Source organism: Aulonocara sp. 'chitande type north' Nkhata Bay, linkage group LG5 (genome assembly GCF_057382095.1).
Source record: "Aulonocara sp. 'chitande type north' Nkhata Bay isolate Kocher_YH1m ecotype deep benthic linkage group LG5, A_spYH_male_GT1.1, whole genome shotgun sequence".
NCBI lineage: Eukaryota > Metazoa > Chordata > Actinopteri > Cichliformes > Cichlidae > Aulonocara > Aulonocara sp. 'chitande type north' Nkhata Bay.
This window is the reverse complement of record NC_141348.1, coordinates 39,537,589-39,564,614: the sequence shown is the minus strand read 5'-3', so window position 1 is coordinate 39,564,614 and position 27,026 is coordinate 39,537,589. Positions and strand designations below refer to the sequence as shown.

General features: G+C 41.2%; 1 protein-coding gene across 8 annotated transcripts in view; it reads left to right on the top strand.

The window, feature by feature from the left end:
• Positions 1-616: 616 nt before the first annotated feature.
• LOC147331280 (protein CBFA2T2-like) overlaps positions 617-27,026 on the top strand; it is a 37,518-nt gene continuing 11,108 nt past the window's right edge. For 2 of the 8 annotated variants that reach the window (XM_086293487.1, XM_086293486.1), the window contains exon 1: positions 617-842. In XM_086293487.1, coding sequence (XP_086149613.1) covers positions 815-842 — 28 coding nt within the window. In that variant the 5' untranslated portion in view covers positions 617-814. Of the gene's footprint in view, positions 843-8,368; positions 8,529-17,081; positions 17,456-18,320; positions 18,653-24,384; positions 24,803-27,026 lie in introns of those variants that run through there. The other 6 variants (XM_086293493.1, XM_086293488.1, XM_086293494.1 and 3 more) reach the window with 6 other exon arrangements.

Genomic DNA, 27,026 nt, shown 5'->3' with positions numbered 1-27,026 from the left:
GGAGGTGGTGGTGTGGGGTGGACAGGAGCGTGTGGCATATGTGGATGGGTGCGGGAGGGGTGGATGGAGAGCTGATGGTGGCTGGGTGTGTATATGCGTGTCTCGGGGGTGGTACAGTTGACAGCCTTCTCAGCCAGCATCCAAATATTATGCTGGTAAAGAAAAAAATAACACGCGAGACTCTGGATGCAATCCAAAACAATTTGTGGCTTCGACTCAACAGATGACACACAAAATATTCAACTTTGTTTTAACTTGCGTGCAAGTTTATTGTTCAAAGTTCAACATTAATTCATCCCTAAAGGGTAAATATCCACCATAGTTCTCTCGTCTTTGCTCGTTTCAGTGACAATTTGTGAAAGCTTTCCGAGCGATAGATTTAGGCTATGAAAAACAAAATCAATACACCAACAAGTTGAGGTCGTAAACGACTTTGCTCAAGGCAATGGAAGTGTGTCTGCTGTGAGGATTATGCGAGCTGAACTGGTGTCCTATTGTTGCCGCTGGGAGTTAATCATTACTGTTTCCCTGCTGCAAACGAGCGTTATTGGCTTTCTGCTTAAATGCTTACAATTAGTACCGCCCACTCAGATATTCTCTGTTGCGTTTGAGAAAACATACCTGATGCCTGGCGTTGGACTGGATCGATTGTCTCCGGCACATCGTGCTTCATTGTTTCTTCATTATTCTTAAGTGTTTAGAAGGTTTTTGGTTTGGAGGAAGGTCTGCCAAAAAATAAGCGAGAGAAAGTGCTTGAAAAGAAGCGCCAACCAACATTCCGCCAAGAGCAAGAAAACTCATAAAGACGAAGGGCATGGTCGGAATGCCGAGTGCTTTAACTTGTAAGTGAACCTTTAATGCATTTATTCCATATTGAAATGCATCCTGTGTGACTATGCGATCTTTTATCTGATATAGTGAATATTTACAGGTGTGTTCCTGATTTTTTTGCACCTGCGCTTTTATGCATACTGTTGAACAAATGGCCGGTATGTCCTATTCTCGCGTTACATAATTAAGAATCCAGGATCTCAGTTAAAGAGACGTCTTTGCCTCCTAATGAAAATAAAGCAGAACTTTATTTACTTAATATGTGAGGGAAAGAGTATTGTTATCAGAGTTTCTCTCAGAGGGGAGGCTGAGTCTTCGGAAAAACACCTTTTGAACGTGTTACTTCACATTACATCAAATCATTATGATGAGCAAACAAAAACTCGGTTATCCTTTTGTCTGGTAAGATCTTACGCTCATTACGATCCATTAAAGAGAGTGAATAAACTATGCATAACACATACTCTGTTGGATGCATTATCCCTTATATAGCCCCCACAACAAGGCTATTATGCTCCCATTTGATTGAATAGCAGCTTGTGGTCTATGTGTCTTTTCAGTGGAGGATTTGGAGCCCTTAATCCACCAGACTAAGTTTTTTTCCTCTCTTTCCACCATCTGGAGTTTACAGCTTTTCAAGACAAAAACACCAGGCGGTGTGAAGCCAGGCTGGAACTCCTGCTTTATGCCAGGAGGAGTTTTTTTCCCTCTTTGTCTGTAGTTTCTTCCTGCTGTACTGCTGACACTGAGGGTCAATAGTACAGCCATGCAAGGCAGCTTGACTGTGGTGTGACTGGATCCCACTTATGTGTGCTGCTAAGTGTGGATTTGATGGGAATGGATGTGTTTAAACGCTGGATTTATAGCATCACTTAGTTGTTCAGTAGTCCACATGTGAGAACCACAATAAAGAGTCTGGCATCTTCTGTTGAAACAATTGTGACCAACATATGATGCAAGTGGGGTCAGCAGAGCCTGAAGGCTTGACTCTGGACATGTGTTTCCGTGACCCCCTGCGAGGACTCCATTTGGCCTCTTTCTCACCACAGAATAACAGATAATCAGATGACAAACACATCAACTTAATAAGATGCTGATGTTTTGGTGGTGAGAGTGGTAATGATGATGACAGAGTTACAACGGCCACCAGGGAGCAGCAGAGTGTGTACTGTAATGCAAAACTACATACATGATGGATGCTGGATTTGAAAGTGATTATTGTTTTGGAAAATTTGGTTCCACTCTTAAATCAGAAAGGATAAAATGTGGGTACTCTTCTGTTTTACCGTAATTGCTGTTTAGTTAGAGTAATTTGATGCTATGCAGAAAGCTAAAAAGCCCTCTGGGAAGGATGGATGTTCTAAGTTCACTGGGAAAAAATGTACTGAAGAGCATTTGTTTCAACATTGCTACACCATAGTTGATCATTTCCATTCTCTCTTGATTTAATTAACTCTACTTGAAAACATATGGATAATCTTCAACTCAGATTATTCTCCTCCTTCTCTTGTTCTCTTTGGGCTGGGGTACAGAGTCAGATTCCAATCCTCTGACATTAAAAAAGGAAATAAACGACAAAGGGGCCCTGCAGGTTTGAATTAGAGACTTTTAATTGGTTTTGGCTTGAGTGGGTTGTTAGCATTGCCAGACGTGGGCCCTTAGTGTTTTGCCATGTGGGAGAATTTCCCCATCCTGGAGGTAGAGAAAGGTGCCTGCAGAGCTTTCGAGTCACCCCTGCACTGTTTCTTGTTCGTGTAGACTGATAGCTTGCATGCAGTTGTGTCTGCATTATGTGTTATGTATCTTGTAATGTGTGAAAATATTTTTTTCCCAGTGTGTTATAAATGCTTGTAGCTTGTAAGGGTGTGTGTCATGCATGTGGTTGGCTGTGTTTTCATATAATGCATGTACTTGGGTGTGCGTGTGTGTTTTGTGTGTCAGGCTGTGAGCCCAGTATCCTTCTCACTCCCTCTGGTCTCTGCGTGGGTCTTTTCAACCAGCACTACCACCTGTTAGTGTTTTACTCAGGCCCCAAGGCTACAATGACTGCAGAACCTTGCAGATTTGCTCATCAAGCCCATCAGATCGACTCCATTGCCTTAAATCTGGCTCCCATTTCCTATCACAGGGCCGTTCTGAGCTGGATTGCTTGCAGTTCAGCTGAGTCAAGACTGTGGACAATTAAACAAGTTTGAGTTTAGTTGAGATTGATTAATTACTTGTGAGCGACAACATTTTATTCAGCATGTTCCACTGCTGGATCACACTGGAGTGTTTGCTAAGTGTGGTTTTAGTGGTTAAAGAGATGTTTAAAGTCTGGATTTATCGGGTTACTTTGTAGCCCGATTTGGCAAATGTGTCATACACAGCAAAGATTCTGGCACCATCTGTCTGAGTAATAATCTGAAAAGACAATTTGAATAGACTTTAATTGCAAGTGCCATATATCTAGTGCTAATCGTCATTTACAGTGAAAATTGTAGTCAAAGATGGAAATGAACTCTGACTGTAATAAACAGAATTTACTCCCTTCTTACAGGAAATGAAAATATATCATCTCTGCAGCCTAAACCGCTGCAAACTGCATCATCAGTCCATTTAAACAGATGGGATTTGTCATGTTTTATGTTTCGTGAGACCTCTGAGCTTTTCCGTCCCATTGTCTGTTTCCAATTCAATCCTCTGTGATCCCATGTCTATTACTTCAGACAGTGTGGCAACCTGAAGCAAAGGTTTGAAAAAAAAGGGGGGAAAGACAGAAGTGACCTAACAGTTAAAGGAACAAAACAGTGAGAGAATGGGAGTAGAAAGAGATTAACTGTCAGGGAGAATGTGAGGCTAATTGAAGCCAGTTTTGCACAGCTGTTTCTTGTTGCTGTGCGGTACTGCACAGAGCGGCGGAGACAATAGGATCCAGATGTGATCTTGCACTGAGGATCACCCGGCAATAACAATCCTCAGAAATAGAAGGCGTACAGGAGACGGGAGATATTAAGAGTGTCCGTGCTCGTCTACTCTTTTAACAAAACATCACTTCTCCACCTTTGAAAGATAACCCAGCTGTGCCTTTCAGTCTTGATTGCAGGTCTCAGCTTGGTTTCTGAGTGTTGTTAATACTCTCATTTTGTTATACTGCCAACCACCGCCATGACCTGTGTACTCAGGTGTCACTGGTAGCGTAAACATCGCTTTGACACATTTGACTATTCCAAAAAGGCGGCTTGCAGGATTTGAGAGTGGTTTTGCATACTTGTCATATGGCTTTTTAAGGACTCGGCCAAAAGGGACTAAAGCCTCTTTCCCTTTTGTGTGTTCATCTGTTAACAGTCTTTCCTTTAAATTGTCGTGTGAAAAAAAAAACTCAACAAAAAAACCAAGCATCCTTTATCATTTTTGAGGAAGAAATGCAAGTCCTGCGGTTGTGCGCAAGCATTTATTTGTTTGTCGACTTTAAGTGGAGGGACACTGGCTAGGAACAAAAGTGTCCAGTCACTTCAGAGCAATTTGGCCGAGAAAAAAAAGAAAAAGCAAGTGAAAGAAATGGATTACCACATTATGCTTTCTTAATGCCTGTCTCTCTGTTCCCACTTCTCATGCCTTTCACCCCCTTCCATCATTTCCCACTTGGCTCAGACAAAGAGGAGTTAGCATTGGTTACCCTTTTCTCCACGCCTCCTTTCTCACCCCCTGTTTCTGTCTCATGTTTCTCTCTCCTTCCATCCATCCTTTCTTTGTTCCCTCTCTTCCCTCCCTATGTTTCTGTCCCCTTTTCCTCTATTTATTTGACCTTTTTTCCCCTCTTTCCATCCGCACTCATCTGTCTGGTCTACTGTGTTGAGTCCAGCTAAACACAGCTGCAGCTTGCCTGTCACTGGCCAGAAGAAAGCTGACATCCAGCTGTGTATGAGTTATTATTGAAGACTCATGTGAGAAAACACAGTGCAGGGTCTGACAAGATGAAAAAGCAATATCGCAGCTTTAAAACCAATCTCCTTTCCCCCTGTTGAATTTGTCACTTCTGAAACATTTTTTTAACATAAATAAATTCCTTAAGTCTTGTTTTGTTTGTTTGTATATTCAAGTAATACATCAAAATAATCATTAATTGTCAGCTGTAACATGTGTAGTGTTTATGGTAAGCATGTGCAACAAGCACAGCTTGTGTCTGACCCAGTATATCACTTCTTCCCATGACAAACAGTTGAATGGAGATGATGTAAAGCCTTGGCCCGATATTCTTTTCATATTTGACGCACACACACGCATGCAGTGAATGCAACACTGAATGTGTGATTTTTGCCAAAGTCAATATAACTCTCAAGCTGTTCTTTTCCTCTGTGAATTTTATGAATTTTGTCAAGTTCACGTCATGTGTCCTCACTCTGATTCCTTGCCTGCTAATCGTAGACACATACACAAGCTTGCATTGTAGACTGCCTGTGCTTGCTCTCAACATGTTCTCGGTGCAACTGTTTATTATCTTGTCCTCAGCTGGTGTCTCTGCTTATTGTCTTTGCTTGTTTGTCCCAGCAGAGTACTGTAGCAAGATGTCATACCCGCAGTGAGTATGCAAAGCAACGGCAAAGCAGGTGATGCCACAGTCCCCTATTGTTCGCCGGGATATTTAGGGGACTTGGCTCACAAGATTAAGCATGACGGTTGGGAAAGCAGGAGGAGGTTTGGCTTTGTTTGTTATATCTTTAAAAGAAAAGGAATCACACCGAGCAAAACTGTAAATACTACCGTCATTCTATTAGTCTTCAGCAGACACATCTGAAAATTATACTGCAACATTGACAAGTCCAAACATCCCTGAGGCTTAACCTAGGGAAATGCCAACACATGCCCCTGAATGTGTGCGTGGGTGTGTGTTAGCAAAGCCAGCCGTTATCTTCCCTCAGCTTTAATTGAGCCCTTCAGAAATCCCAAACACTATTACGCACACACAAACACACACTGAAAGTAAAGCCTGGAGGCTCTATCTCAGCCAGGCCAGGTGTTCCCGGCTCCACTGCCAGATGAACCACCTGCAGATCACAGGTGTGGCCATCGCCAGGGAAGAGAACAACACAGCTGCTCCTGCAGCCTCGGGGAGAGAAAGAGAGATATAAGGTTCATAGAGAATGACCTGCTGGTAGCAGGGAACTTCACACATCAGGTACAAAAACAGTCTAAAGTAACATTGAATCATAGGTGTTGTTGTCATCATATTCCTTATAGAAAAAAACAACTGTTCAGCTCAGCTCACGGCAGTGTGCGTTTAACTGAATCAGTGATAGCACTGACGTGTGGGACTACTATACTGAAAACAGAGTGATAGTCATGCTATTTCTAGAGCTCAGTGAAATTGAGAGAAGGTTGCTAAAACTAAACCTTTGGACATTTTAATTCATCAAAAGAAAATCTTCTGTTATGACAGGTTTTTTTTGTGTATTAATGAGCAGAGAAGATGAACGGTTTGGAGGTTCAAGTTTGTCATCTTAAAGTGACGTCCTTTGCAAAGAAATAATTCCGTATTATATAAATTATGAATTTCAGATGTGGAAAAAACAAAACTTTTCTGTTATTCGTTCCCTGCTTTAAACAAAACTGCCACTAAAGTATATCCTGTTGTCCTTAAAGGAATGTGCAGAATGTAGTTACTCACTGTATATGTTACATCTGTGTGTGGGCTTGTCCAAGTTTTAGCAAGCACGCACTCTTTTAACACAAAACGTCTCCCAAACATGGAGTTGTTTATGAGAGCTATTCATGTTTATGTGCCGACAATTGGGTGAGGCTGGCAACGCAGAGCGACTTCTGATCTGCGGTATCATTTTCCAATTAGCAAAATTGCTGCATTTAAAGATTTAACTATAAGCGCCATAGATGGATATCCCCGACAGGGAATCTGCTACATAAGTTAAACAAGAGAGCAGCTGGAGAGACTTTGAAAAGTGTGTGGTTGTTGAATATCGTTTAAGCGGCGTTATTGGTGAGAAGGGTTTGGCGTCTGGCTATGCATTTGGCTTTGCTGTGTGGAAACTTTAGGAAGATGCAGCCAAGCGAGCGTGTGACCCGCCGCTCATAAATTTCAAGCACACATGCAGCCACTCTCTCACTCTCCCTCATACCAACACACAAGCGCTTTCTCACTTACTTTCCCTCTCGCTCATAAACACACACTTATGCATGAATCTCCCACTTCTTACACTTTCTCGTCTCTGTTCGTCTCCATCTTGTTTTGCTCTCTTAAACACACTTGTCGCACCCAAAGAGCAGCTTTGTGTCTCCCCTCCGTGCGTGGAGTGTAATAGGAGATGTGATGGTTTTCCGTGGGTGAGCAGGCGGGTCAGGCCTTACTTAAACTAATGGCTCCCAGCAGTGTTGAATAGCCAGACACAGTGGAGCCGAGGCCTGAGGTTTTGGAATGCCACTGCCGGCTCAATGCCTGCCTTTCATCGGCACTGAGTGAAGGAGAGAAAGAGAGCGAGTTAGAGAAAGGAAAAAAATAAAAGAAAGCGGGGGGAGAAGAGGAGGGGAAAGAAGAAAATACGGGGCTCATTTGTTATGGGTGATATGAGGATGACTGAAAAGGAGGGCACAATAGTCTTTGAATGGAAGGACAGAGTGGGGTGAGGGCAGGTCCGTAGACCGGGGGAAGAGGTGAAGGGAGAGGCGTGTTTGAGCTTGTGGGATGTCAGGAGGGGGTAAAGTACCAGTCGCTAGTTGTTTTGTGTAAGAGCAACGTGGGACCCCTCCTGACCAGTCACCCGTTTGTTCTTAATGTCTTGATGGATGAGCTTTGAACAAGTCTTGAGGGAGTCGGTATAGCCTTGTTCAAACTAATGCAGATAATTTAAACATTTCTCTTCTCTTTTGCCTTTCATCCCAACTGTGTGACCATAACTGACCGACAAATACATCCCGTTGGAAATTCCCTAAAAACTCAATACATTTGAAATGCAGACAATGTGTATGTCATATCTCATATGTTCAGACTGATTTGTTCCTATATTATGCTGTAAATGCACTCAGCATTTCACTCTTTACCACTTTAAACAATGCAGCATTTTTTAAAAGTTCACATTTTGTGGTTGTTCTCCTTCTTTATCAGGCAAAAAAGTCTGTAAAACTGTATCTGTGATGTAAGGAGCTAGGAAAGAAAAGTTGCTGGACATATTTAAGTCTCTAAGACTGGACTTAAAGTAGTCCAGTTGCTTTGTGTGTTCTTTCCAAGCTCCTTGGACAGACACCTCTTACACAGACGTACTGTATCTGTGCTTTGCATGTCTGCACATGATGCATCAGATAATTCGCTAAAGGGGTTCCCCTTTGTGCTGAAATATGACAGAGAGGGAGTTCTTGAGCAAGTTTCAGTAATGCCATGAGTTGGGAGTGAAAATCTGTTGGTACGGGAAGTTTTGAAGGGAACAGCTCTGTACGCTAGTGATGGGTCGTTCGCGAACGAAATGGCTCTTAGAGCCGGCTCTTTGACGTGAACGACGCGAGCCGGCTCCTTATCGCGAGCCGTCACGTGTTTTTTTTTTTTTTTTTTTTCTCTCAGCCTCTCTCTCGCACTTTTTTTCCGCTTCACTCTGCACGCGAGCCTTGTGCTTTACGCTGGGCAGAGGGGGGAGGGGCGGTAGTTACACTCAGTAGCACAGGAACAGAGCCAGAGAGAGAGAAAGAGAGGCAGGGACAACAACATTAGAAAGGTATAGTAATCATCCACAACTATTTTCGGTTGCAGATGATAAAGGATTGAGAAAGTTTATTCATGCAGGTCCATATGACAGAGAATATGCATGTTCTTTTAGTTTTCATATTATAATTTATATTTAATTGTGTTGTGGTTTGCAGTGTTTTGTGTTCTTTTCACTTTAAATTTGTGAAAGGAAAAAGCTGAAAATTTAAATAGTTAAAACTTGAAATGTGAATAGTTGATTTTTGTATTATATGATTTATTTATTACATTTTATGTGGAGTGAATAAATAAAAGTATATTTACGGTGGCCCCTAGAGACAAAGCACATACAAACTTCAAATCACGTACGAACTCTGAAGCATGTACAAACTCCAAAACACGTAAAAACACGTACAAACTCCAAAACACGTAAAAACTCCAAAACACGTACAAACTCCAAAACATGTAAAAACACGTACAAACTCCAAAACACGTAAAAACTCAGAAGCACGTAAAAACTCAGAAGCATATAAAAACTCAGAAGCACATAAAAACTCAAAACACGTACAAAAGACAACAGAAGTGCTCCAGGATGCTGGGCGCAGTGTTGAGCCTTTGTTATCTTGTGGCTACACAAGCCAGCAAGTACCAACGACCGGATTTGGTGTGTCGTAGTAACAGGTAAATGAACTTTTTTTTAAATTATTTGAATATATATATGAGTGCCTGTGTATAAATACACAAACAATACACACATGCTTTCAATTGTGTAATTTAAGTGATCTAGTAGCTCTGCTTTGGAAGTTCAGTTCATGCTAGAAATGTGTTTTGGAGTTTGTACGTGTTTTGTCTCTAGGGGCCACCGCATATATTTATATATAAACATATATAAATAAAACCACTTGTTTTTATGTTAGTAATTCCTTTTGTGCATAATTTTATATTATTGTTAATAATAAATTAATTAAAGCAACAAAACAACCTGAAGAGCCGGTTCGGAGCCGAAAGAGCCGGCTCTTTTTAGTGAGCCGAACCGAAAGAGCCGGATCTCTAAAAAGAGCCGGAAATCCCATCACTACTGTACGCAAACGCATCTGCAGCTCAGTCTAACTGAGCCATCTGTGTGCATAGCTTTTTTTGCAAGAGAGCCAGAGAGCATGCATGTGCCTTCCTTTCAGTGTGAGTTCAATTTAGTGTTAAATTTGAGCATTTACAGTTAGGAAAGACTTCCTGCTATCACTACCCAAAATTTAAGTCAATAGAATTATAAAACTGTCTCGTAGTAAAGTATTTATTAAGTCATGTTTGACGTTTTAGGTGGTAATGATTAAAGCATGATAAAGAAACACATCACTTACGCCTTCTTTTCTGAGGTTTAAGGGCCATACAATACTGCTGCGCAAATCAGACTACGTAATTTCTGGACAAATTGCAGTCAGACTGTTGCTTGGCCACAGGTGGCCCCAATAAAATGGTCAAGCTTAGATAACTGATTCACAAACAGTCGGGGACACCAACAGAAGGATAGATAAGTTTAGATAGGTTGGAAATGTGTACAGATTAGCCATTTGTCCAATTTTCTGAGAAGGAGACAAGGGACATATGGTAATATTCAAATGAATCAGTTCATCAACTGTCAATAGCTTGCACCTCAGCAGTTGGCTACTATGGGGATGGCATGTGTCTGTGTAACCAGAGAGGTCTGTGTAAAATTTCTCTCAGCTCTGCTGTTCAAGAAAAAGCTTATAAATTCAGAACCACAAGTTGTATCAACATGATTTAAAAAACCATAAGAGTCACAAGAAGTTGCTGTTTTTTGTGTTCCTAGTCTTAAAAATGTGGTAAGGGAAGTAAAATGGAAAAATAAAAAGCAGCTTGTTTATGCTTTTCCCCTAAACTCCTTGACTGAATCATAATGGGAGTCAATTTGGCATTTACATAGCCCTTCTCTTACTCAAATACATCTAAATCAAAGCGTGTACATGCGTTAGCTTGGAGGAATGCATTGTTTGAAAGAAGATAAATTTCCCTATGATCTGGTGTAAAATGATGCTTGTAAAGTGATCATTGTGGGTTTATTAGTAGATTGAAGACACATTTTTCATTAAAAATGAGTCCTTTTTAGCCTTCTAATTCACTTGAACAGGGAAGGATTTGAGGGATTTTGTGGAAATTTTCAGTTATTTGAAACTCAAAACATCAAGAAAGCCAAAAAACATCATCTCACTGCAGGGTGAGTCAGTTTGGTGTGTGAATGACCTTTCTGTGACAAACAAGGAAGAGATCAGCTTAACATAAACTGGCACTCTTTGGTTTGCAACCTTTGCACTTTGCACTTTTCGGGTGGCATCAGTTGTTAATTTTTGGTGAAAAAGTGTCTAATTATCATTCATCAACATTGCTTACAAGACACAGCTTTTAGATTGTGAACTTCCATTTAACTAATAATGGAAGAAAATAATGACTTCAGTGTTTTATTCAGTTTCCATAAAAATTAAGGACATTAAAACAGAAGTAAGAGTTTGTGTTTGGAAGATTCTGGGAATCTTACCATCCTCCAATACTTTCCCACCGTCAATAACCAACACATACGGTAAAAAGGAGCTTTGCACTGTCTGTTTTTTGTTTGCATGACCTATTGTTTATCTGATCCCAAAGACAGAGAGAAAATAGCCCTCACTTTACCCTTGATTACTACCGAGAAGCATCTTATTTGATCTCTATTTTTTGCCTCTATCTGTATTTTTTTTCTTTTTTTTATTACAGTAAATGGTCCATCAGATAGCAGTAGACCTTAGATAAATGTGGTGTAGACAATGTAATGGAAAATGCATTCTTTCAAGATCAGACAGGGAAATCTATGGCTGTGTCAAATTAGCCAACATCAGGATTCTGAACAGTGATCAGATGGAGGTATAGAGGGAAAGGAAACCGAGGGGGGCTGGTCCATGCTGGTAAGATGCGTAAAGAGAAGAGGGGCAGCAATGATGAGATTTAGCGGGAAAAATAGCAACAATATGGAAAATTACCCATAATTCTTATCAGCTAGCCTGGCAACTACCTCCTTTCTTTGCTGGCCTGACTAGCCTGATTTACAAAAAGAGACATTTGAGTATGCCCGCACGAACTAACCGAGATCCACAGAGCAAGAGGAACTGTTTTTACATGATTTTAGGATAATGTCTAGTGAATTAGGTTACATGCTTGCTGCCCTTTTCATGTTTCTGACATGAACACAGCAGGAGATGGTCAAATGGCATGTCACTGTGGGAAATAATCTATTTGGTTTAGGTGAAGCTTCTGCCTGGGTAGAGGTTGAAGCAGGCAAGTACAACAGACTGGAGTGCTGAGAGGTTAAAGGAGGTTAATGTAAGATATGACTGTGCCAGACTTTTGCATTTTCATATACACCTCACTGAAGCAGTGTTTAAGAAAGTTCAGGTCTGAGGTACATACGTAAAAATTACAAAATCTATATCTGCTAGGAAACTGATGGTGGAAATATTAAACATTTAGTGGGATTTCAATAAAAAGTTTTCATAATGAATATGGAATTCAGTGTGTGTGGGACCAGAATTATTATTATCTTGTAGTGTTGAATAGGGATGGGTATTGTTTAGGTTTTATCCGATACCAGTACCAAACCGGTACTTTTGAAACAGTGCCGGTGCTTAAACAGTGCTCGAACCGGTGCTTAAAGAATGGAGAACACAAAATTGGTCCAAAAACCTCTCATGTTTAGCGGTTTTTTTTGTAAAAAGATAACAATGTTAGCCTTTTCTGCAGCTATAGGGGATTTATGGCATCACTCTTGGCTGGAAGCAAAACACAAACTTTGTCCAAAAACCTCTCGTGTTTAGCTGTTTTCCACTTTTTCTTTTGTCATTTTAGCCTTTTTGGCCAGGGTGAAGGGAGTATCTGCCATGACACAAGAAGACAGCCGCATGTAACTACGACGGTGTTTGCTAGTTCACCTTACATGCATTAATGTAATAATGTGGTTAGCCTACTCAACGCAAATTACACACGAACAACATTAAGCTACTCATGCAGAGTAGATGATGCTGCGGCCATCATCATCATTTCTGCTACACTGGCAGGGCTAGGGGCCAGGACTCTCCTCTTCGGGTTTTTGGGGGATGTTGCTAACTCCGGGTCCGATAACAGGCACCACACCCGCAGTAGATGTGCTCGGTGTGAGCTCTTGCAGCAAGCTATCAAATACGGCGCATTTCTCGGCTTTTAAAAAAACGCTATGCGTCGCCAGGTGTTTCATCAGATTCGAGGTGTTACCTCCTTTGCACAGTATCAGCTTAAAGCACTTGTTGCAGGCTGCTGAGTTTGCATCTTTTGCTGTGAAGTACAGCCAGACTTTGAACGCTTCGCCTTGGGCATTTTTAATCTGTAGCTCTGCTCTAAAAGAACGTACGTACCTGGGCCCGCCTACTACGCTTGCAAAGGTAAAATGATTGGCTGGCCTCAACATACAGTTGAAGTTCCTTAAACATTCAGCCACGTTACCCAGTAAATTATTTGCATGCACAATCAACATATGAGTAGCCTCTAGAACCACTAGTATATTTGGATTAATTCAATTTTGTTAATGTGTCGGATTATTATTTTCTTTACGTGAGGCATCATACTGGCAGATTCCATTGTTGTTGTATTTCTGCATTCCTGTTTTTTGTATGAGGACCAGCTATGTGAGTGTAAAAACACGGTATTCTACTTTCTGTACTTGCGCCACTTGTATATGCTGTAGAGCTATAAACGTATCTGTCATCACAATAATGACCCATTAGAAAACAGTTTTCACTAGAAACACATGCATTCAGTGATCCAACCGTGTAAAACTGTGTTAAAAATGATTGGATGGAATTAATTTCGGATTGGTCTCAAGTACTCAGCAGGGTATAATAAAGCAATCCAAATGAAGGGATAGACACATGATACGCTCAACTTTTTTTCTGTTCTTTCCCATCAACATTCAGCGGTCCTGAATGTGTACACACACACACAGGCACACACAGAGGACCTAATGTTCTGTCTTGTTTACCCAATCACCATATTCCCATATATTTCCCCTTTTCATCCATCTTCCACTAATTTTTTTCTGGCCTTTCTAAAAAATGTTGTTTACTTTTTCTAAAAGTAGAAGTTTGGCTCGGGAGCGTGTGAACAGTAACAGATGCTGCACAGTCTCTGGTTCTGTCTCTGTCTCACTCTTTATCTCTCACACATACACACAATGACAAACAGCTGCAAGAGGCTTGAGCAGCTACAGTAAAAAGAACGCATAAAATATATACATGCACCATGATAAGTTTTTATAGAACTAATACAGGCTAACATAGAATATATTGTTTTCCTTATTTGGGACCCTTCTGGAAAGAGTTTTTGTGTAGTGAGTGTAGTGATCTCAAAATCTCAGCAGAGGGTTTGTTGTAAAAAGAAAAGTTGAACCATCACAGTGTGTAACAATGCATTTGACACTGTTATGTAAAACTTTTGAAGAGAGAAATGAAATTTAGGCACAATAAATACATTATAGGTGAACCTTTCAATGGTTGATTCAACAAAATAAAAATAAAGCACGTCTAAAAAGTGAACATAAAACAGAAATCCAAAAGGAGGTACTTGAGAAGAACTAGACAAAGATGGAGCTGGTTACAGAATATATACATATACACATATGCAGGGATGATTTGTGATTAGGCACTGGAGGTGGAAACAATCAAACGCAGGTGAAACTAAGGGGCGGGGCAGACGATAAGGATGGAAAGAAACAATATCAGTCAATCAAAACTTTATTTATAAATTTTGGATAAAACTAAGATCAGGTATAATAGATAGATAGATAGATAGATAGATAGATAGATAGATAGATAGATAGATAGATAGATAGATAGGACAGGGACATGGTTTCTTTCCAGTTGTCTGTCCAAAAACTGCATAAAGGGGATTGTGTGAGAACCACTTTCTAAAATGACACATTATAGTCTTGTTAAGCCTTCCTGTGCCACCATCCATACATCCATCCATGTAATCAATAGAATGGATGTATTCGCCTGTTTCATCTTCTGCCTACCTTACTTCTCCAAAGAGCTTTTTGGGTAATGTAGCACGCAGCTTTGTATATTTAGTATTTATATGCAAATCATTTATCCTTCAAATGTCCTATTATGCTCATTTTCAGCTCTGTATTTTTATTATACAACAGCTCAAATTAATAATTTTTCTTGCACTGAAACAAATCATTTCGCCTCTATTACTTTTAAGAACACTCTCACCTGAAGATAGCTGTCTTTTATTTGGCGAACCCTAGAAAAAGAATGTTTATAAAGCAAATGGCATACACTGACCAAGCTTTGGCTGTGTGTATTAACCTTAACATAACCTTTTTCTGAAAATATTTATGTTGGTCAAATGTGACGTTGCTTAAATTTGGGCTTTCAATGAGGACTTTCAAGCCAATATTGGTGGAAAAGACTAAAGACCATGCTTGTACATGTAAATCAGTTAGTATCTGATATCTATCACTGGCGTTAGCTCCTCCAGTATGTGCTGCCATCACGTACTGGTAACAGTATAGCTTCATATGCTTGGGCTTCCTAATTTCCCCACCTTTTCACCCCCTCTCTCTCCCTTTCTCACAACCACCTGGTCTTTCCTCTGAGCCTGCTGACTGACCAGATGCACCCTGAATAGAGCAGGCCTTCTACAACAGAGGAGCAGAGAAAGAGGTTATTAAGGGAGAATATTCAGTACAATTTAGGTTTTGACAGCCCACAGCAACATCAACACCCCCAGTGAAGTCTTTTATGACTGTATAGTTTACTATAGGTACATTTCTTTTCTGTGTTTACTTGATCTTAACAGAAACAACTGTGGATGATTGCTGTGTAATAATGTGGCTATATTAAAACTGGCTCTTGTGGCTGGTTTTGACTTCTATGTGTTTGTAGCAATTCTTTGATTCGAAAACTTCACAACAACTTCAATCAAAAAGCCTTAAAAATCTAACATTTGAACCATGTTTCACTGAGAACATTAAAATTTGTCCTTCAGGGTCCTGTTCACTCTTCTGTGGACCAGATAGATTGCAAATTGTTCCATATTTAGAAGTTGTTTGGGGAAAGTTTGGGGATAGTTCTATTAGAGTTCAACACATATTGTCTTTCTTTGTGTATGTGTGAACATCCTTGGCTGGATCGTTATGTTCACCTGTCTGGTTTAAATGCACATTCTCATTATTTTGCCTTGTCAAATTGATCCAAAACCCATAGAGTGGTTTAAAGTGGTCTCGAAAACAGAAGGTAGAGGATGTGTCTTTAGTTACATTAAAAGAGCACATTGATGAGCACCAGTTTTATGCTCATTACACTGACTTCCAGAACATTTTAGAATTCATTTTAAAATCTTAGTACTGATTTTTAAAGCTTTGAATTGTGACACTCCTCTCTATATTTCTGATCTTTTAGAACCTTACACTCAGCCTGAGATCATTTTATAAAAGGCAGTTGGTAGTCCCCCGAACACGTTTTAAAACCAGAGGTGATAGATCTTTTACAGCGATGGCCCCCAGGTTGTGGAATTCTCTCACTCCATCTTTACGTTGCCTGGATTGTATTTATTCCTTTAAACATCATCTTAAGACTCATTTATTTAGACTAGCTTTTAACTAGATTTGTGCTGTATGTTTGATTGTGCTGTGTTATGTTTATCAGTTTTATATTATTGTGAAGCACTTTGTGGTTTTCATCCTGTGAAGAGTGCTATATAAATCAATCAAAGTACAGTAAAGTAAACAAAAACAAACAAACTTGATCTTTTATTTAACTGATCATAGTATTTCTGATCATAGTATTTCACGTGAGAAAAAAAAATATTAAAATGAACTGAATCCAGGTCATATTTTCTCTGGGTATGTGTAGACTGCCCAGCCTCAGCTAGGCACAAATATCTTAACCTGCTACTTGTCTCGTGCATAAATCAGGCAGTGATTTAAGTTTAACTCAGTCAAAATGGAGAGCAGAGGACAAGAGAGTAGAAGAGGAAAGAAGAATAACTCATTCATGCTCATCAAGTGCTCCTCAGTCCATTTGCTGGCAAGGCGAGTTGAGCTGGCTGCATTAAGGAACTGAAGAAAAAAAAAGAGGGCTACACCGAAAGGGTTGAAAAGGGGAGGGAGGGTTGTTAGTATAAAAACATTTTAAGGGGAGATCCCCACTCTCTTGAGGGGGTGGGAGAGAGTGTGCCCCCCACTTCTACACATACACACATGCATGTACTTTTGTCTTGCTTGGCACAGTCTCTTGTTTAGCCTTTAGGTGCCAAAGCAATTAGTTATGTTAATTGCAAGGTCCATTGCACTGAATGCAGGTTGAATGGGGCCAGTCAGCAGTGGATGATTGGCCAGGATCCACAGGGGAAGGGGAGTGGGGTTCGGGGAGTGGGGGTTGTGACGTTGCTGGAACACTCGACCCATGAAAACAGAGGATGGGACAGTGTGTGGGAAAATAGGGGAGGAGCTAGAGCTGGAAAAGAGAGATTGAAAGGGTGGGAGACAGAGCTTGAGAGAGCAAGCGTGAGAGAGGACGGAAATTCAGTCAGCAAAAGAGAGAGAATTAAGTAAAGCAGCCGTGGCGGAGTCGGTAGCAGAGATAGTAAGAGTGATAGAGAGAGCTTCACATGAGCGAAATAAAAGTAAGTAAGAGTGCGTGTAGTGCAGTGTTCGCTGGTCTGCTCGGTTATCTGTCTCCATCTGGGTGCCATCTGTGTCTTTGGCTCTGGCCTTCACCACACTGGGGCTCACATATGTGGGAATGCAAACACATGCCTGACATATGAAGGTGCGGAGTCACAAGAAGGGACAAAAAGCAAAGGATAAGAAAGCAAAACCCCAATACTGCAGCTGAGTTTCTCAAAGGACTGAGTGGACTCTACACTAGAGTGGAGGTAGGACTGAGCGTGTTCCAATATCAGTTTGTGTTTTTGGAGGATTTTTGTGTTTGTGTGTGAAAAATGCCTTGTTTTCACGAGTGAGTGAGTGTGGCAGATAGTCCACTTTATGTGCCTAGTTTGTGTGTTTCTGTGTGTGTTCCATCCTAAATCCCAGAGCTGCTCTGTGCTGTACAGATGGTGCCTCATCCTTATCTCTTCATCCTTGTTGAGTGAGGTAGAAGCCTCTTTTACCTGTGCACAGAAAATGTCTCCTGCCATATGGGCAAAATATTAATTGCCTTTTAAAAAATACTAATTTGTACTTATGTTTAGAAATATTTTAACATTTAACCAAGACTGTGTGGTTTGACTTTTCTTAGAGAAACTACAATAAACAGAACATTTTTGCTCTTCTGTTTCACATTCACCATTCTCTTTCCTTACCTTATTAGTGAAATGTATGTTTGTCCTATAGTTGCTTGTCTCAGTATGCAGGAAAAAAAAGATAACTACTATGAGAAAAAAGTTGCAGCATTCCCCAAAATTGGTGCAAAGGAGCCAAATGTGTTCTTCCACAAAGTTTAATCTAGCTGGATTGGCTGTGATATCTGGAGCATACTTTTTTTTTCCTCTGTGGGATTCATGTGTGAACAGCCAAAACGGCAACCTCAACCAGATTTCTTTTTAAAAAACTGAGCAATTAGAGTGACTTTGTGTGTGAAAGGGGCTTATCTCTCTCAGCTGTCATTTCCTCAGATAGTAATCAGTTTTTCCACATGGCAAGCAGAGCAGAAGGAACTAGGTAAAGAAGACGTGTGCATCTGCTGTACAGTATCCCAGACATATGGGAAGAGGAGGGAAACTGCTGTGTCTGTCTTTCACGCTGTGCCTGCATGTTACACTCTGACATCAGTGGAGACGTTGATACTAGTGCAAATGTCACATTGTTGCATTGCTGTATATTTTGTCTGAGTTGGCCTTTTACAGTGCCATGCAGGGGATGTGTTCATGTTTCTTGTGCGCGGGGAGGATCTGACTGGAGACGCAGAAAGAGAAAAGGCAGAGAGACCTGGCCAGTGTCACACCAGACCAGGCCAGTTCATCGGGGAGATAGGAGCGACTAATTGTCGGCTGCACAGACTCAAACCAGAGACCCTTGTCTCGTCTGCTGGACTGTGTCATATTCCTGACAACAGGCACCGTGCTGTATCTGTGAGTTAGTGTATGTGTTTGTGCAGAGGACATTCAAGCTTCTTTTATTCAGAAATTTGATCCCACTTACATTCATTCCTGTTGAGCAGTTATAGTTTTTGTCTTAAATTTATGTGGCTTTGAAATTTTCGATTGCACACTTCACAAGCGTACAGTATTTTTGAGTCTAAGGAAGTGAACGTGTCTCCATGTGCGTGCCAGGTGTCTTGCAGACATTGTGTCTGCTAAACTACAAGGTTGCTTGCCTTACAGCTTTCTGAAGCTTTTTTTCTTCTGACCTCAAACCCAGCTGAGTTTCTCTGCCAGAAGCAAAGTAATACATAGAGAAACAGACCACCATGACCCTTGCGTACTACAGAGAATACCCCCTGTTTCACCATGCGTATATACACACAGAACAGAGCAGCTGCTTCAAGAGTTTGCTGCAGGAAGTGCTCTATTAGTTCCAGTGGCGAGGTCTGTGATATCTGGCCCCAGGGGTTCAGTGAGACCGTGTGCTTATGAATGAATTTGAATGTTCTTGCTTATATGTTTACGTGTGTGGACACGAAAGGGTCACATCATTTAATCAAGCGAGACTATGCAGTCAATACAAGTAACAACCCGGAGTGTTAGTGGGTATCGAGAGACATTTTAGCATCAGTAGGCACCCCCACTCTGGCCGTCCTTCCTGTTGCAGGCCAGTGATATTGTAACTTGTCTCACCTTGCAAAGTGCGTTATTAAGAGCTCTCCTCCAGTGGTTCACTGACCTGAGAAACCCAGTCGGTGACCCATGACAAAACCTTTATTCACTGGGCTGATGTGGAGAAGAAGTATCAACATATAATTAATACGCTGTAAAATTGCGTAAGTAGTAGTTTTGGGTTGATATATAGTGACTTTGAAAATAGAAGATTAACACTTGTATTTTCAGAGTTGATGAAAGAGGTGGCATGTTACCAATAGTCTGTACGTAGTGCAGAGGACTAAATCACTTGGCTCAACGTGACTAAAATAGGTGCCAGGTCAGGGTATGGCACAGACCTTGTTTTTTGTTCAGCAGCATTACCTTCCTTCTCACATTGCATTAAGTCATTTCAGTGTTAAGCTGAAATGTCCAAGACTTAAGCATGAGGGCACACAGACGGACACCACTTTTCTACCCGCCCTAAAAAAACGGCATTTAACTTGTGCAAATTTTATGGAAAGATTGTGTAATTTTCCAATTCTAAACCCAAAAGTCAAAAAGTGATACTCAAGAGAAAAAGAAGAAGAAATGCATTTGCTGTTTTGTTAGGTGTGTGGGTGGACAAGCAATGGGTGGCGTTGCCTCTCTCCATGAATTGTCTGTCATAGTCATTATTTTCTCCTTTCTCTGGCTTTCCACCCCCCATCTTTGCCTCAGTCTGAAGAAGTGTGGATGTAAATGAGAACATTTCACTAACAAAAACAGTCTTTTGCCTATTGCGATTTGGTTGAGACTTTAAATCACTCTAATCTACATTTTCCTTCCACAGCATTTTCTGTTGCAGCTACAGTACGCTGCGTATTTTCCCAAGATATATAATAAGGAATACATTGTGTTCTTACCCGTATGTTTGCTAAAACCATACAGTACTCATACACAACAATAACACTCATCAAAACACACCTCAGCTCACACGTTTACCCATCCTCCATTACTATCATTGTCTCATTCTCCACATTGTTTTGAGCACAGCCGGCCTCTTTGTTTGACTTATCTGTCTCTCTCAGCGGCTGTTGAGCTCTGGTCTTTTATACAGCTGGGCAAAGCCTGCCCACAGCTCCGTGTTGTTGTTGTTTTTCTTTTATGGTACTCAGCTTTGAGTGATTGGATCGCCAAAATCCGAGTGTGACAGATTAGTCATCTTCATAGTCAAGGTTTAGAAAAAAGTAGATTTTTACTACAGTTGTGCTGCTTTCAAGCATGAACTCCAGAAAATGTTAAGAGAGTCAGGTTGGGACATGGTCCAGAGTTGTCCTTTCTCACATGTCCCACATTCACTAGCTGAGAAATCAGTGCACGGATACAATGTTAGCTTTGTTTTCTTGTGTCTAGAGCTTGTATTTTTGTTTTATGGATTACTGTAACTTACTAGTTCAATGTGTGCTTTATTGTGCACACGTGTGTGAATGTATGTTAATATGGATTTGAGATCTTCATCATGAAACATGTACAGCGGGTGAGAAAATGGGGGCTACGCAACTTAATTTTTATACTGTCATGCTTCCATGAACATTGCCACTGATTATATTCCACTTGCTGGTTTTGAGTTTGAAGACTCATCAGTCTCTTGATGATTGATGGGCAGGCTAACCAATTAGTTACAGAGAGGTGAGAAGGGTTGTAACCAGATAGGCAGATAATCCACTGGGCTCAGAGAAGGCTGGTGTGTGTGTGTGTGTGTGTGTGTGTGTGTGTGTGTGTGTGTGTGTGTGATTGACAGATATGAACTGTCCTTGTAGTGCCATTGTTGTTATTTGTGTGGCCATGTTTATATGCGCCCTGGGCAGGCAACACCTGGTGAACAGGGCTAATACGCACACACAACGCACGGACAGGATGACACAAATACACTTAGAGCTCTATACTTTGGCCCAGATGTGTGTCACATTCATTTAACCTATTGATTATGGAACAAAGCTCGGTGTGAGTCTTTCCCAGATATATTAGTATTACCCTTCATGCAAGAATCTTAAAGCAAAAATAACAATATTTGCATTCATTAGTGTCTTCAGTGTCTGAAATACCTGGGCATTAAATATTTGGGCTTTCTAAAAGAACTTAACAGCAGTATAGGTTGAAGTAAATTATATTGCTCTGTAAAAGGTGTTTGCACCACATTAAGTCAAAGGAGCTTGGAAAGAAAAGCGTCTGGACTTGTTTAAGTTGCTTGAAGATGTTTCACCTCTCATCCGAGAAGCTTCTTCAGTTCTAAGGTCAAATGGTGGAGAGTCCCAGATTTACCAGAACCTTCACAGTCATATGCACCACATTAAGTTTCTGCCTTTCTGATCCACTGCTATGTTTTAAAAAAAATCTAACAGCAATCAGTGACTGCAATGTGGTGTGTGGTGTTTTCAAGTGTTTTTAAGGTCAGCAACTTCAGATCCCATCCAGTCAGTCTTCTCCCTGCGGTCTGACCTCATACACATGGACACTGTGCATATTGTTATCCAGCCTCTGCCAAACCGCCTCTGCTTCCAGCATCACGTCACTGTACCTCTTTTTACTGCTCATTCTTAGTTTTTATAGACAACTTCTGTCTGCCTTGCTGTCCCCTCTTTTTCGTTTTCCTTTTCAGTTTGCCACTAAGTATATTTCCATCCCAGAGTTCCTTTTTTCACTATGTGGCACGCTGGATTACGGTGGTGTTTTTGCAATTATCTCTCTGAGTGATGAGGATATGCGAGGGCTTCTCTCACCATCAGCCTGTCATAGGGACATGTGATAAATTCACTTCGGAGACATGTCTGTGCTTCTTCATATGTGAGAATGAGAGTACTTTTTTGTCCAAAGTCATACCTCTTCCTTCTCCTTACGTCTACAGCTTTCTTTGCTTTTTCCCTGTACTGTCAACCTTGCCACCTTCCTATCGTTCCCCTTCCTAGCAGAGTTGGAAGCAGAGTGTTGACATTGGGTTTTATCCAAATATGTAGTCTACGAGGCTGGAAGGTGGTAATGAAAGCCAAGAAAAACAGCCTGGCTCTGAGTCTAACAACCAGGCTTGTCCTTCTGATGAAACCAAAGGAAAACAGTATTTTCTGTCCTTGTTATTCCTTTCCTCCCATCCTACACCTCTTTCCTCGCTCTGCTTGCATCCTGTCCTTTTCTATCTCTGGTGCTTCTGATTCGCAGACTAATTCATTGTCTCCCTCTGTGCTTTATAAAACTCTGTGTGAAAATGTGACAAATATTACATTTTTAATGTGGGAGCCATTTTGTCAGATGCTAACTGTGATAAAGTCACGTTACTGTTATCGTAAAGGGCTATCCAGGCTTTGTTCTATAGTGGGAGTAAATTCAAATTTAAAAAGTCTTCTTTTTTTATAGATGTAAATTTTAATAGTCTAAAAAAATACATTTGTAACATGTGGGTCTGCGATTTGTTACATGGAAGCAAGGCATCTGTGTTGCTGCAACAGTTGAGGAGGTGTCAGTCCCAAGAGGGTAATAATGTAAATGAAGTTGATTAAAGCAGAGATGATGTCACCTGAGTTTCTTCATCTCTCAAACTGGATATTATAAAATACAAAGTCACGTAACTCGTTGTTTGGCAACAGTATGGCACTGAGAGGGACATGGACTATTATCTATTTTAAAAGTGGATGTGGCTGTGTGCGGGTGTGTATGTTGCTTCATGTATCCTTGTGCTGTGTGTGTGTGTGTGTGTGTGTGTGCTTGTGTTTGTGTGGGTGGAGGTCAGAACGGAGTGCAGGATAGAGGAACAGATGTGCGCTGTATTGTGGCTGTGTGCGCGGATGGACGGGGACCAGGTGCAGCCTTTGTCTCTCTAGCATTTAAGTCCACTCGCTCGCATTCAGCTGCCTCGTGCCTCCCCTCCCCTCTGTGCACCCTCCTCCTTCCTCCTCTCCTTGGAGGGAAGGCAGAGATGTGTGTGTGTGTTTGTGTGTGTGGGCCGGGCTGCCTTGGCTTAAAGGAAGGGTTTGCAGCAGTCCCTTCTGCCCCCCCTTCTCTCACAGGTGACTGTTGGAGGTCCCAGCTGGCCAGCTCTTGGCCGATTAGATCCATATGGTACAGGAGGAGGAGGAGGAGGAGGAGGAGAGGGAACCTGGTTAATTTTGAAATCAATTGCTTTCCTTTTTTCTTTTTTTTCCAAAGTGTTTCACTGGTTGAATACTAAGCCTCTGTCAGTTGTTTAAAGTATGTGTTATCCTTTCACTTCAGGACTTCGTAGACTAGAATTAGGATTGCAGAAATACGGCAGCATTTTGGAAGATATACTTGTGCGCTGTTTAATTAAGAGTTACAAATGTCATTTCGTGTAGTATTTTTTTTTAGCCATGCTTGGGACAAAATGTAGAAAAGGTTAAAGGAAGCTAAGCACTGAAGTTAGAGGAAAATAGGGTTGTAGTTACTCCGGTTCTCTTGCATCTGTTAGATGTCACTGTCACCACAAAGGTTCTCACTTTGATGAGACTTATAAGTTGCTATATTTAAACTTTTTTTAGTCAGATGAGATGTGAGGCACTGTCGTGCAAAACTAGGGTAATAAGCTTGACTTTTTTTCTCATAGATAGTACGCACAGCTGGGCTAAACCTCCAAAAAACATCCTGTTGATGTCTTCTTGTCTGACTCATGATAAGAAAACTAAATATTTGACAGCATTTCTTGAAAAAAAGAATTCATAATGTTATTTTCATGTGCGTGTGTTTGCGTTAACATGTGTGTGTCTTGACCCCTACATACTTGTATCATTGCACATGCCACAAATTTTCTTTGTGCTCACTGATAAATTAGTTCGGTCCGTGTTACATCTTCTCTCACCTCATCTACGGTGACAAGACAGAGAGCAGTGTGGTTCGAGTACACACACCACCGCACAGCGGCACACACACACACATGCTTCACAGCTGCCAGCCTCTCACAGGGAGTTTAGACTTCAGAGTTAAAACATGAGCTTAATAAACCTTTACACTGAACCCATTTATTTATACACCACATCAAGTGTGATTTATTTCTGTGGACTCGTTATAGCTTATCCATCCCGTCTTTATGTAAGGAGGTCGATAAATGTTCTCGAAAGTGTATTTGTCTTTTCATTTGCAATTTCATTAGTTAATGGATTGCTTTTACAGCGGTGGCTCAACAGGAATAGTCACATTATGTTTCTCTATCCCTTTCCTCTCTTTCTGAGCCTCGTTCTGAATCATCACTTGCAGAGGCAGCAATTAAAGTCAGCTGAATGTTTTAATGCAGATGAGCGTCACCTGAAGCTGAACAAACAAGGAACACCTGGCTAGCAACAGCCATCACTGCAGATGCATTTTATTTTCCATCCCTGTGATAACAACTGTTGTAGAAAGCAAACACTTAAGGTCAGGAAACTTTCAAGATTGTAAAATTATGGATTATCTTATTTGTGCATGAAGACGTGAGACAGAAAAACAGCAGCACAATATGGTGTGAGTTTAACATGTAATCCTTTTTGGTTATATCCACCAGAAATGAGTTGATGGAGTACCCAGTTTTATATTTTAGTAAGCACTGGTAACAGTGCTATCTGCTTTTTTCAAAAGTATTGCCTATTCATTGTGGCATTTCTGTGTAATCCTGTTGATGTGTGGTGAGGAGCTTTGTGTACCTTCCCTTTGTTGCATTAAAGCAAGGATGACAGGTGGCATTTAGACCAGACAAACACCCCACATCCTCCTCTAAGCCAATATTCACCTGAGTTAACATTAGGCCACTTTGTGCACTCTGTGCATATGCGTTTTGTGGCTGCTGTGACAGCTGCCTCCTGAGACAGCCCTGTGACTATACCATGGACTCAGGTGCTCGCAAGCCAGATGAAGTCATCTAGCTATGTGTGCTGTCTAATTGACAAGCAGAGGCAATTCTCTAAGGGTTGTCAGGAGTACACGCGCACACACCTGATGTCTCCTGCTTTGGCTGTTACCTCTGGCATGGCTAACAGCAGACTGTGCCACATCTTAAGATTGCATGAACCCTGCTGCAGCTTTGTTTCTGTTGCATGCTCAAAGGTCATGCAGTAAGGAATATAAATACAATATGTTGCTATGTTTACATTCTGCAGAATTATGCATGCCTGCCAGTTAAAGTCAAACACAAAATGGTGCTTACAAGTATGGCAGTCAGTTTGGATCCAAACTACTGTTCACAACCAGTGGTTAATGGTTCATAATGTGTCAAAGAACTTGGGAATACACTTCAAGCTGAATTCTCCAATCCTGGCTTTTGTGTGCGTATGAAGTTGTTTACTTGGTAAGAGTGTTGACACTGAGGCCATATGCCCCGTTGATTCTGTTATTGAGATGTCAGTCTAATTTCCTGGCCATACGGATGGAGTGTGCGGAGCTTTGGAGCCGGTGTGTGTGTGTGCTGCAGGCTGCTTCCTACAGTGCACTGGCAGACCGTGTGTGTGGTGGGTACGGCAGTCCAAATGTCTGCATAGATCCCTCCTTCCTGCCCCCTATGTTCGTGAACAGGTGGAGTGATGGCAGGCAGGCCACGGGGGCTGAGAAAGAATGAAATGGTACGAGGGAGAGAGTTTTAAGAGGACTGCAAAACAGAAGGAAGAACACTCAAAGCTGTATAATGAGTTGCAGACATGACAGATGAGTTGCACAGGGCAGATTGAGAAAGTGCGAGCATAGGATGCAAAAGAGATTTGTTGCCAAAACTTGAGGAAATTTGCACTTTTGCATTCAGATCCATTTGTTTTTGTAATAATTCTGCATGTTTTCACATTTTTTGCACTCACAACAGTACCTTTTATTCATTCCGTGGGCTTCTTTTCAGTTTTCTTTGAGTTACCTACTGACAGCTTAAACCTTTTGACTTAAGCCTTTATAAACTCGGACCTCGTGGCTGAAGGCCATCCAGAGTTCATAGCTGTGAAAAAGAAATAAAGGGTGCTATTGAGTCCAAAGCCCTAAAACCATGAACCCACATTTAGAAGCTGCTTTCTGCTAACCTATGACCTGTGAGACCATGCTTGTCTATTAATTGTCAATTCTTGAAGCTGTTAGAAAAGTCTGATCCACTCTAAATGGAGACGGGATCCGGCCCTCATGGTTCTCGAAAAGACAAAGACAGCTTCTGATCCACATCTCCCCACCACTACACCCCCCATTACACTTTCTCCATAGCCCTTATCTGGTGGTCTCATTCAACGTCAATAGCATATTGAGAAGTTGCATTTAACATTCAAAAGCTTTGTCGATCTTGTTAGTAAAGCGTGAAATAGCCCGTCCCTTTTTCTCTGTCTCTCCTATTTCTTGGGGAGCTCAATGAGGAGGCATTCTACTCCCACACAATGGCCTTCTTCAGAATTTCTTCTGTTATTGATCTGAATGGGTGAGAGTGAGGGGCTAAACTTCAGACATCTGGCTCTTTGATGGGGGCAGGGTGGTTGGTGCCCTGGCAGTGTGTGTTGTATCATGCAAAGTGAGTTGAGGAGAGGGGGCTGGGCATTGTTGTTGTCTTTTGTAACAATAGGCATGACGCTTTTGAATTGATTTAAACAACTGAGCTAATGGGGGGTAAAGTTAAAGTAGTGCTTCTTTTTTTTAATTTTTGTGGATGTCATAGCAAGTTACAGTTATTTAACTTTGGTTCACTCATATAGACCTGCTGGTTTCTGATGCCCTCACCTCACCTACCTTC